We start from the raw sequence: 13,033 nt of genomic DNA, 5'->3' as shown, positions 1-13,033 counted from the left end.
TTTAAAATTCAAAATTTGAAAATTGCGAAATTTTAAAACTTTTAGCCAAATTTTCATTTTTTTCACAAATAAACGCAAAAAATTATCGACCTAAATTTACCACTAACATGAAGCCCAATATGTCACGAAAAAACAATCTCAGAACCGCTAGGATCCGTTGAAGCGTTCCTGAGTTATTACCTCATAAAGGGACACTGGTCAGAATTGCAAAAAATGGCCAGGTCTTTAAGGTCAAAATAGGCTGGGTCATGAAGGGGTTAATTGGTAGTTGGCTCTCAAGCCTGAACAGCTTGGAGTAGGACAACATGTGTAAAAAGTATCGTGATCAAAATACAACTTGCCTAATAATTTTGCACACAGTATACTTGGATGTCAGTGCTGTGCTCTATTTCCAGTAAATCCATGCAGATCCGCATTTATTCACTTCTGGTCTTGTGTTCTGTTTAGAAGTTTTAAAGACTTATTCCAAAAGATATATTGCCATATTGAAACTGCACTAAAATGGAGTTTGTTTCCCAGATTAAGGACTTGTTCAAATGTTGCATTCTTTGTGCGGAGAGTAGCATTTTATAATAGTAAAATGAATAAAATCTTGTTTGCCCAGAACTTTTTTTGCATTTTTAAACTGTGGTACTTTTTATTTTTATAAATGCAGCATAACAATCCTTTTGGCAATTTTACTGCAGTTTTCCTCATTGAGATCAAAATGCATTAAAGCCAATACTGCACAAAAAACGTACAGAATTTCCGTTGCATTTTTTTCTGGTTATACTCTGCTTTTTTAATTTGTGTGATCATTCCGTTAATTAATGCTACAAACTCCAGGCTGTGTCCAAAAATATATAGGAGGAAATATGAATGGGAGGAAAGTGTCAATATTCAAAAAGTAGAAACCTATTTTTTAATAATGGAGCATTTCAGATTTTCAGTTGTAAAAAATATAATGTGAGTAATCAACAAACATACGTTTTTCTTTCTTGTTACAATGTGAGAAATATTTTTGGGTGAATTTTCACAGTTTAAGACTGAGCACTTGTAATATAAAGGCACACAATGTATTTACTTTGGGTCGTTGTGATGGGTTTGGGAAGCAGTGGCTTTGATTGTTTATTTATGTTGAATTTTTTATTGTCCATTACCTTTTGGGGAGGGAAATTTTAGTTTATTTTTTTTTTATTGTTAATCTTGCTTGCTACTGGGACCGACATATTTGTCCCAGTTGTAAGGGAATGATCGCCTTCTCAGATGCACTCCACAGAAGTTGTACAACAGTGTCTTATATTGCCAACAGTTTTGCTGATATATATATATAAATATCTCTTGTATCTTCTAATTTTTATGATAGGTGTTGTGATAAAAGACTGTGGACACACATCGACCAAAACCGCTGCAAATCCATCACTCCTCTTATGCTCAGTGGGATAATCAGAAGACAGCCAGTGTCCTTGGATCTAAGCTGGACAAATATATCGAAAAAACAGCTTAGCTGGCTCATGAACCGACTCCCAGGTATTCAACCATCAATCTTTTAAATTGGCCAGATTTGTATTAATGACATTTTAGACTGGGTGGAGAGGTCAGATTACCTTTACTCAAAGGAAGACCATCAGGACCGTTTCCCAAATTGTTTTTGTAAATCAAATTATTGGCTGTAATCACTCGATCATGATAGAGTTGCTGAAGAAATTCCAACTTCAAATTTCACTATTAAGTCAAAAAGAAGTCTACTGATGGTTATTGTGAACGATCGTTTGCATGAAACTTTGAAAGACGGTCCGTCACAATCGGCCTTTATTTCTGACACTGTGTGGTTCTACCTAAGTGACCTTACTTGTGCACCTTTGTTAAGGGTTCGGGTGTCACAGCTTTAATGTACACCATTACATAAGAGTACATTGTTGCACAAATGTTCAAACACGTTTTTTTCCATTTTACAATGAGAACGCATCACATCCACATAGAGATGCTGTTTTGTTTTGAAATATGGAAAAATTGCTACATCTCCTAAATTGTTGATCTATTCGAATTGAAGTGTTCAGAATGCTAAGAACAGGAGTTCTATTATACTTTATATGTGGGGGTTTTGAGGCCAAAATGAAGCTAAAATATAAAGTATTTATCTTTCGTGCTGTGTTTAATTTTTGTATGTGCCATTTTTTAATGCCAACATTCATTGTACTACAAATATACTGGGAAATGTGCAAAAAAAAAACCAAATGGATTGTAATGACGAAAATGCAATTCTGCCATTGTTTATGGATTTTGTTTTTTCGCATTCATTATATGATAAAAATGACCTGGTCTCATGACTCTTCAGGTAACTATGATAATGTTGTCAAACCTGTATTATTTATTTCTTTTTTTTAATTATAGGGGAACCTGTCACCCCCAAACATGAAGGTGAGCTAAGCCCACTAGCATCAGGGGCTTATCTACAGCATTCTGTAATGCTGTAGATAATCTCCCATCTCCCGATGTATCCTGAAAGATGAGAAAAAGAGGTTATATTATACTCATCCAGGGGCGGTCCGGGTCCGATGGGTGTCGCGGTCCAGGGCTTCCCATCTCCTTACGATGACGTCCTCTGGTCTTCACGGGGAAAGGTCAGAGAGGCTCAGCGCCTGCGCACTGCAGTACTTTTCTCTGCCCTCAACAGGGCAGACAAAGTACGCATGCGCCAGAGCCGCAACATGAATACAAGAAGCGGACGTCATCGTAAGAAGATGGGAGGCCCCGGACCGGACCGCGATACCCATCAGACCCGGACTGCGGCGGGGACCGCCCCTGGGTGAGTATAATCTAACCTCTTTTTCTCATCTTTCAGGATACATCGGGGGCTTATCTACAGCATTCCAGAATGCTGTAGATAAGCCCCTGATGCTGGTGGGATTAGCTCACCTTCGATTTTGAGGGGTGACCGGTTCCCTTCAAAGAGAGGTCATCAAAAAAAAATGTTTTTCAACAATTGAAAAAAGGATAATCTAGCTCACTTTTTGACAGCAATAGATGTGGGCAGGTTCTATTCACATGTGTCTGATGTCACGCCTCCCTTCCCCTTCTGTGTGTTTGGATAATTGAGGATGAAGATTAGGATCAGTGCAGCGCCATTTTATTGCTGACTGCAATGTGATATTAAGGTGTAGACAGTGTCACTGAAGACTATTCTGCTCTTTACAGAAATCTGAGCTGAGCAGTCAACTTATTTCAGCTGCAACGCTTGGATCACAGTAATTACACAGTTCACCAGTCAGTATTGCACAATAGGACTAGACACAGCTCATCGAACTATATCACACATGATAGGATTAGATATATGGTTATATGGACTGTATGACATACAGTATAAAAGATTAGATAGCTCCAGTGGACTGTATCACATTATAGGATTAGATACATGGCTCAGCGGACAATTGCTGTGATCTGTAATAACTGATGAGCTCACATTTGCTATTGTTACCACAGTGCCGCAGTTACATAACATGCAGTGACAGGTGAGTATAAGTCTGCACCGGTGTTGCAGCGGTGATTTCATCCAGCGTTGAGTACATGTCACTGGATGAAATTACAGACACACCTTGGTGCTCGGGCCTTTGTTTGCCAGCAATTACTGTGATCTGTGTGCTGCATCGACATGACTACTCTGCTCAGGTCACAGCAATTACAGGTGACAGAGAAACTGTAACCCAGTACTGGGCTTCAATGAAATGCGGCCAGGCTTCCCCTATAGCATGCCTGGTTCACAGCTGAGACAGCCACAGTATAGGAGTTGGGTCAGTCAGTCACTGATGGTAGTCTCATATGCCCTGTGGCTGCCGTATTTGTGGTGTGTAAATATTGTGATCTGACAATTACACACCAGCAAATAAAAATGGCAGCCCCAGTGGCTCAGTTAAAAAGGTCTAAAAAAACAAAAAAGCATTACACCATTTCATTTTATACATTTATAAATAAACTTTTTAGTTTCAACAGTTTTTATTTCAGAAAACATCTTTTAACATGAGACTCATAAATCGTAAGAATCAAGGACCCCCTCGCAGGGGAAAATATATAACAGGTTCATAAGCAGTGAAGTACATTACAATATCCTTGATAGTATAAACTTAATTGCAAGTATCTGATATACAACAGTCTTAATTTAATCATATTCAAATAAGTGTGGGGGGGGAGAAAAACAAAGGGGGGGATCAGAGGTTTTGAGTGTTAGTGACAAGAGATAAGCTGACATGAGTACTTAGGTCAGATATACCAATAAACTGCAGAAATGCAAACGTTAGGGCACTGTTATATGTCAAATGGCGAGGGACGTTGTCCTGGAAAAATTGTCATCATTGTGCGCTTGGATCCAGGGATCCCAGATGCTCTAGAACGTATCAATAGTATCATATTTAGTGGCCTCGATTTTCTCGTATAGCATTATTAGGTCTATCAGTCTATAAATAAACTTTTTAACATGAAGTCCAAACATTTAAAATAAATACATTTTGTGACACATTACCTGATAATTTAGTGGTGGAAAAAGTCAGAAATTTCTAAAAACTAAAAAAAATGTTTTCACCATTTTCTGTGACCCACAGCTTCTTTTTTTGGACATATAGAGCTGTGTAAGAGCTTGTGTTTTTTTTTTGTTTTGTGTGTTCTTTTGTTTGCTTGTTTTTTGTGTGGTGCATTAACATTTTTTTTGATAAAATTTTTCAGTACGCAGTGTTTTTTAATCAGCTTTTCTTGTATTTTTGAGATGTAATGTGGCGGTTCTTTTCATTTTTTCCTTAACTGTTTGTGTATGGGTTAATTTGATTTTTTCATATATTGGCGATACTGAATGTTTTTCATTTTTAATACGTCTTTATTTTAAAAGAGGAAAAGGGAGAGAATTTGAATTTTATTATTAGTTTTCTCCTTCGCCTCATTGGGGGACATAGACCGTGGGTGTATGCTGCTGCCAATAGGAGGCTGACACTAAGTGATACAAAAAAAGTGATCTCCTCCCCTGCAGTATACACCCTCCTGCTCGCTCTCAGCTCCTCCCCTGCAGTATACACCCTCCTGCTGGCTCTCAGCTAACCAGTTCTTGCTTAGTGTCTGTAGGAGGCACATGGGTCTGTTTCAGACCCCAACGTTTTTATTTTATTGTTTACTTTTCTGTAAATTTTTATTTTTTAATTAACGGAGTGAAGGAGGCGACAGTTCCTTTCAAGGTTCCGATCTCCCCCGAACATCAAAAGGCGAGTATACCTCCCCGTACCCTTTCCTGCGACGTGGAAAGCCATGCCTGAGCTCACTTCAGGGGCGACGGTTCCTTCATGGTCCCGATCTCCCCACACCAGCAGCAGGCGACCACATGGAGTGTCGCCTCCATGTATCCTCTCCTGGAGCCAGGCCTAATGCCGGACAACTGGCCCTGTCCACCCGGACTGAGCTCCGTGGATGTACAGAGGCCCCTCTCTATGGCGTCCGAGCAGCCCTCACTGTCTCACCACTGTGAAAGCGGATGGCACAAGGAGGCGGACGGTTCCTCTCCACCTTCCTAACAAACGGATGATGGATTGAGGTTTATTCCTGCACCGTCCACGCTGCACAGAACAGCGCTGAAACCCCCATCCGCGGCGGCTCCATGCCGGGACGCGCACCAATGGTGAGTGGATCCATCTTCAGTGGGATATTCACATGCTGACAGGCAGCCTTAGCCACTTCCCTGTGGCCCACCTCTCTGAGGTAACGCTCTGGATGGCTGCAAAAATTTAGTCCCCGGCTTCGGCCGATTTGTAGGCCGCATCCTGGAAGTCTTGTCTGGAACGACCCACTGGTGACGTCCGCCGGCTACAGAAATTTAGGCCCCGTCTTGGGCCTATTCAACATCGTGTCTGTGGCTCCGCCCCCCAAATTGGCGCTTCTCGCTCTCTGCGAGATTTTATCAACTCTGCAGCTCCCGGTGGCCATCTTGGTCCACCCGGCCAGCTCACACTGGGGTGACAGTATTTTTTTTTTTTCTTTTCTTTTCTGGTCTTAAAGGTGCACGACCAGTATTCTCTGGTCTTAAAGGTGCACGACCAGTATTCTCTGGTCTTAAAGGTGCACGACCAGTATTCTCTGGTCTTAAAGGTGCACGACCAGTATTCTCTGGTCTTAAAGGTGCACGACCAGTATTCTCTGGTCTTAAAGGTGCACGACCAGTATTCTCTGGTCTTAAAGGTGCACGACCAGTATTCTCTGGTCTTAAAGGTGCACGACCAGTATTCTCTGGTCTTAAAGGTGCACGACCAGTATTCTCTGGTCTTTAAAGGTGCACGACCAGTATTCTCTGGTCTTAAAGGTGCACGACCAGTATTCTCTGGTCTTAAAGGTGCACGACCAGTATTCTCTGGTCTTAAAGTTGCACAACCAGTATTCTCTGGTCTTAAAGGTGCACGACCAGTATTCTCTGGTCTTAAAGGTGCACGACCAGTATTCTCTGGTCTTAAAGGTGCATGACCAGTATTCCCTGGTCTTAAAGGTGCATGACCAGTATTCCCTGGTCTTAAAGGTGCATGACTAGTATTCTCTGGTCTTAAAGGTGCATGACCAGTATTCTCTGGTCTTAAAGGTGCATGACCAGTATTCCCTGGTCTTAAAGGTGCATGACTAGTATTCTCTGGTCTTAAAGGTGCATGACCAGTATTCCCTGGTCTTAAAGGTGCATGACCAGTATTCCCTGGTCTTAAAGGTGCAGGATCAGTATTCCCTGGTCTTAAAGGCGCATGACCAGTATTTCCTGGTCTTAAAGGCGCTTGATCAGTCCGAGGAGCCCTCCGCTGCCGACCCCAGCTTTATCCTCTAGTTCCCCTCAGGGGACTTCTTCACTGACCAATCCATGGTTCTCTGACCAAGAGATTGAATCCCTCTGTGTACCCTCTGTGTTTGGAGTGCTCGCAGGACCAATATACAGGGTCCCTATCCTACATGGGAGCCGTCGGCTAGCAGGGGCCGCAAGTATTCTAGAAACGTGCAGGCATCTAGAAACATACAGGTATCTAGAAACATACAGGTATCTAGAAAACGGAAGTTTTTCGTTTCCTGCTCCCTCACCAATGATTTGATGACAACAAGGCTCTGAATATGGATTGGATATTGCCTGAGCTTGCCAGAGCTTCAGAGACTAAACTCCCTCGAGAGCATTTGCCATTCAATTCGGATAAGCGATTCACTGGACAGAAGCCTCTACGTGGGATGCCATGCCTGGCCTGTTTTTTAAGGGCGACTGGTCCTTTAAAGGGCACCGATCTCCCCACACCATCAACAGACGAGCACACGGAGTGTCGTCTCCATGTTTCCTCTTCTGCATCCAGGCCTAACGCCAGACAACCTGTCCTGTCCACCTGGAGACCTGAACTCTGTGGACATATAGAGGCACCCTTTTTGGCATACGAGCTCCCCCCTCTGCATCACCACTATTTAGTGGATGATGCAAGAAGGCGGACAATTCCTCTCCACTTCCCTGTTAAGAGGTTGATGGATCGAGGGTTCCTAATTTTTATCTCTGCACCGTGAAAAGAGGAGATGGCAAGAGACTATGACCTGCTGGATGCAGCCGCACATTCTGCCATGGGGCAGATTAACCGGGTAGAATCTCCTGTGGTATACCTACCAGTATCCCTACCTGATGGGTCATCAATTAAAAATACCATGGACTGTCAGCAAATCTGGTTCGTTCCGTCTTGCGGCTTCGGGTCCAGCGCTCTATCCTCCCTAGCGGCCGCATGGATTGCTAGAGCAATGGTCTCCTGGCTGGAGACCTTAACTACCCTGATTCACACCAGCAACAACTGGCCAATCAAATCCTTTGAGCGGGAGACTGACAAAGGATTGTATAAGGATTGTCCAGCACAGTCTAGATCTAAGGGATCTTGGTTCCAAACAGGGGAACGAAAAGTAAGATCGACCCTGGACCTCAAACTTCTAACAACCTTTGACATGGTCCTCCTTCTTTGGATAGAGTCCCTCCGCTCAGCCATTACTTCAACAGAAAAAGGTGCAATTTCCGGCATCCATCGACATTCGGGTTGCTTGCCCTCTGCAAAAATTCCTTCGCCTTTCCATTCGTCAGCAGCATTTTCAAGTCACAACCTTGTCCTTCGGCCTTGCTTCCGCACCCAGAGTGTTTGCACGGGTCATGGTAGATGTCATGTTTCTCTTGCACTCTAGAGGCGTGCTCGTCCTGCCCTGTTTGGTCTGTCTAGCCGCCCTTCCAGGACTACGCTGAGTCGTCTATATCTCTTGCGATACCTTCTCTCCTGGGCTGGCAGCTACACTTAGACAAGTTCTCCTCATTTCCAGCCCAGCAGATATCCTTTTTGAGGATGATCCTGCACACTTCTAGAAGGATGGTAATTCTTCCTCGAGACAAGGTCATGGCCCTTCAACAGGGAGCTCGCGCAAGGAGAGTTCTGAGGACTTGATTACTCATCCCCTCATTTCATTCGATTTGCTAAGAGAGTTCTGAGGAAAAATGGTGACGACAATGGAAGCGGTTTCCTTCGCTCCGCTCGTTTTCAGCAAGTCAAACAGACTTTCAGACTATAGTCTCTGAGCTCCTTCTTCATCCAGGGCCTTTCTCCCGGTTCAATGGTTATTAGTAACTACCAATGCCAGTCTTCTTCTCCCCATCATTGTTCTGGAGATCCGAACGGTAGTTTTACAGCAGGTCCACTGCCTTCTGGCGGGTCACCCTATCCGAATTCAATTGGATAATGCCACGGCGGTGCCTTACGTCAGTCATCTAGCAGGTACCCACGGTCAGGCGCCATAACCGAGGTACCTCACTTTCTCTGATGGGCCGAAGTCTATTATTCGGTGATCTCGGCAGTATATATCCCAGAAGTAGAACTCTGAACGGCAAACAAATTCAGCCGTCAGGGTTCCGCCTCAAGTCAGTGGGAACTTCACCCCGAAGTCTTCCATCAGATCTGTCCTTACTGGAGCTCTCCAGTTGTAGGTGGGATGACATCCAGACTGAAGGCCAATGTACTCAAGTTCGTGGTTCGGCCTCGAGATCCAAGAGCCATCTCTCTCCATGCTCTGGTTCTGCCGTGGTACCAGTTTCCATAACTCCCCTTCCACTGCTTCCGAAAGCCTTTCGGAAGCAGAAAGGGGCCCCAGTGATCCTCAGAGATCCGCACTGACCATGTCCGTTTTTTGTTTGCGGAGCTAGTATCTTCTCGCCTTATCGCAGCACAACTGCAAGTAGGGACTTTCTCACAGGGAGTTTTCACACGTAGTTCTTCTCTATCGCATACCGTTAGATCATTGGGACCTTATTATTCCTAGGAGCCTTACAGTAGGCTCCTTTTTTCATCCGGGCAGACTTTACTATCAGGGAAAGTCGTCCCGTTCTCCTCTGTGATATTCTCACTCTGACGAGTCTTCGGAGCTAGCTTCTCTGCTCTTTCAGACTTTTTTCCCTTATTACCTTCGAGGCAAGGTTGTCCTCAGGCCATCTCCATCCCTTGTTACCAAGGTGGTACTGTATTACCACTGTTATGAGGGCTTAGTTCTTCCCTCATCTCTTTTGGCTCCAGTCCACAAAATGGAATAAGATCCCCCATATTCTGGACGAAGTGAGTGCTCTGAGTAGGTACGTCTTGAGGACGGCATCCTTCTGAAGGTTGGACGTTTTATTTGGGCTTCCTGACGGTAGAGGAAGGCTTCCTGACATTTTCAGGAAGGGTTTAGCCGTTTCATCGACCATGATAACATGGTGAATTCTTTTCACCATCCAGGAGTCCTTCCGTGCTAGATGTCAGCATATCTCCCTGTCTATCAAGTGTCCTAGGCACCAGGCGTCTGCAAGGCACGCCTGCAAGCTTGCGGATTCGTCCAGTCCGCATGCATTCTTGAAGCACTATAATTCCCACACTTCCACAGATGTGAGTCTGGGCAGGCGGACTCTGCAGGCCGCAGTGGCGCACTTGTAAGTAGCGGTTACACAGGGCCTGATCTATTGTTGTCCCCACCCAGGGACTGCTTTGGGACGTCCCACGGTCTGTGTCCCCCAATGAGGCGAAGGAGAAATAGGGATTTTTGTGTACTCACCGTAAAATCCTTTTCTCCGAGCCATTCATTGGGGGACACAGCTCCCACCCTGTTATTAGCTTATGCTTGTTTTTTTTAGAATATGACATGCTATACGCTCATATATTGTTATTGATCTCCTACTGCTTTAGCACCGAACTGGTTAGCTGAGAGCCAGCAGAGGGGTGTATACTGCAGGGGAGGAGCTAACTTTTTTTGTATCACTTAGTGTCAGCCTCCTATTGGCAGCAGCATACACCTCCACGGTCTGTGTCCCCCAATGAATGGCTCGGAGAAAAGGATTTTACGGTGAGTACACAAAAATCCCTATTTTTTTTCCTTTAATGGAACTTGAACCTGTGATAGTTTGTTCTATATACCGCAATTCTGCCGTATTGCTATATATAGCTAACAATCAGGGCTCTCCTATGAAGCCCACAGGAGTACCAATATGGCAGCCATGGGGCCTTCAGCAGGCCTCTAGCTGCCATGATATCTGGAGGGAAAGGACGATGCGTGCATCTTGGATCACCCTTTTTTAAATGCCAGCAAGAAGTTGACAGCAGATTTTAAGGGGTTAACAGCAGAGATTGGAGCTTAGCTCTGATTGAAGCTGTTGCAGCCAGATGCTAGCTCTATTGCACAGCCTGCATTTTCCAAGTGTGGTGCGGGCTCATTTCCTGAGCTTTTTCCATACACCCATGGATTCAACAAAAAAGGTGAAGGGCATAGATCATCAACTCACCGGACTAGGAGAAATTCCATAATGAGTGTGGTGTTAACAGGTGATCCAGCAATTGCGATATACATCAGACACGAGGTCTACAGATTTTGAGCAAGAGCTGTTCATCATGATGATATTTCTTTGTCATTGGATAGAGGTAATGTTTTTTTCTTTTAGCAACCTCTTCTTTTATCACACACACTATCATGATTAAGAGCTCTCACTCGCATATATCTGGTGATTTTTGATGATTAACACTATGTTTTTATATACATCCCGCTTCTAAACTTTTTCTAATAAATGTAAAGTTTTAACTACAGTTTTTGACATTGCAGATCCTGGATCACTGGTTAACTTTTGTTGCTCCATATACCTGTACCTGACAAGGGAAGGTATCATAGAGAATCTAAAAGGTTGAAAATCCTGTGCAATCAATTGGCAAAATGTTGTGCAGAAGGATGAGCTGGGAGGATTGATTTATACAGAAAAAATATTCAGCTTGATTTATATTTTTTTGTAAAATTCTCTGGTCTAAATACAGAAGTGGGCAGACTTATGCAGTGATAGACATCCTTCCATGTATGCATGTACAGACAGATAGCTGACAGTTGCTGATCTGGATTAACCCCTTTACTACTATGTCCAGAATGAGCAAAGATGCCAATGAATAAAATGCAAGGTGTGCTGAATTCTGACTTCTGTGAAACATTATCCTAATACAGACCATGATTTCCAGACTGACCGCAGGTGTCCTGACCCAAACTCCGCATCTAGGAGACGTATTTGAGGCTGCCGAGAATGGGTCAAGAGACCTGCAGGGCGTGATACATAGACGTCTGAATTTGGCTGTATATTCCTTTTTCTCACATGTTTATATGAATCTGCTCTGCTCCTCCTTTTTCAGTAGTGAACACTGCATGCACACAAAGCAAGAAGAAATTAATGGGCTGGCGGCCATCAAAATATAGCTGCCCACCCAAGTACTTCGGACCCCAGGGGACAGAAAAAACGCAATTGAGAGGTGTAAACGGCCCAAGGAGCTGAGGTTCCTCACCTCTGCTTTATAGGAATCATATGACTAATAGAATTGGCTTTCTTGTGTTATTTCTAAATACATTCACTTGCACTTGGTGAAAGTTAAAAACTGAGACTTTTGGTGCAATAAATGTTCGGTTTTAGTTGTACAACCTACCATATATCACCTTTTTTCTAATACATGCATTATTTTTCTATTTCCAGCCCTACGTGAGCTTAATTTATCTGGTTGCTCTTGGATTGCTGTTTCTGCTCTTTGTAGTTCTAGCTGTCCATTGCTAAGAACTCTAAATGTACAATGGGTGGAAGGGCTGAAAGATGCACAGATGAGGGACCTTCTATCACCTCCAACAGACAACAGGCCAGGTAATACAGCCATAAAACACTGCAGAGTTGTAAAGCGTTATTTGTTTCAGTATTGTAACGGGGTCTACCAAGCTGGGGTACCTCTTTCAGTACCACCCCGTATTTCAGGAGGTCCACTCTGCTTTTGCTGGATTCTGAATGAAGGATGCTGGCTGGAATTCCTTGATTACGTGAGAGCATATAAAAGCTGACTGCTACTCCACGTATTTCCAGTCTAAAAGAACACACTTTATTTACAGCACACAGAATATATAACACAGATACACAGGGCAGGCCAGTAGAAAAAGCAGGCCAGACATACATTACAATAGCCGCAGGGGGCCGGAGCCTGCTGATATTTACTGTGGGAATTACAAAGGTGGGGGAGGACAAAAGGGGAATATCGTGTCCCCTCTGCCCAGGGGCGCAGCCTGTGGACTGATGCATTTCACATGGAACCTATTATACATAATATATACTGCATAACATATTCTTGGTGCTGGGGGTTCTGTAACAAGTATAATTTCAGTATTTGTCTCCTAGATGACTTGTGGTGTCTAACATCCCTGCAGTCACTTTCAGTTTATGCAGGAAACTATTAATTACTCACTTTCTTTGAAATTCTTGCAGGTCAGATGGACAACCGCAGTAAATTGAGGAATATTACAGAGCTTCGTCTAGCAGGACTGGACATCACAGACACCTCACTGCGACTCATGATTCGGCACATGCCTCTTCTTTCTAAACTGGATCTGAGCTTCTGTAACCATGTTACTGATCAGTCCATTAATCTGCTCACTGCAGTGGGTACATCTACCAGGGATTCTTTATCAGAAATTAATTTATCAGGTAAAAGTGATCACAGCAAAGTTTAAAGCTTTAGTA

At 43.6% G+C, this 13,033-nt stretch overlaps 1 protein-coding gene across 1 annotated transcript in view; it reads left to right on the top strand.

The window, feature by feature from the left end:
* The window catches only part of KDM2B (lysine demethylase 2B), a 327,868-nt gene that overhangs the window by 305,957 nt on the left and 8,878 nt on the right, over positions 1-13,033 (top strand). Inside the window, exons 19-21 of the mRNA XM_069755447.1 lie at positions 1,346-1,509; positions 12,008-12,169; positions 12,779-12,997. Coding sequence (XP_069611548.1) covers positions 1,346-1,509; positions 12,008-12,169; positions 12,779-12,997 — 545 coding nt within the window. The remainder of the gene's footprint in view (positions 1-1,345; positions 1,510-12,007; positions 12,170-12,778; positions 12,998-13,033) is intronic.

This window comes from Ranitomeya imitator, chromosome 1 (assembly GCF_032444005.1).
Source record: "Ranitomeya imitator isolate aRanImi1 chromosome 1, aRanImi1.pri, whole genome shotgun sequence".
Lineage (NCBI taxonomy): Eukaryota > Metazoa > Chordata > Amphibia > Anura > Dendrobatidae > Ranitomeya > Ranitomeya imitator.
The sequence above is the reverse complement of the archived record's forward strand: the minus strand, read 5'-3'. Positions and strand labels throughout refer to the sequence as shown.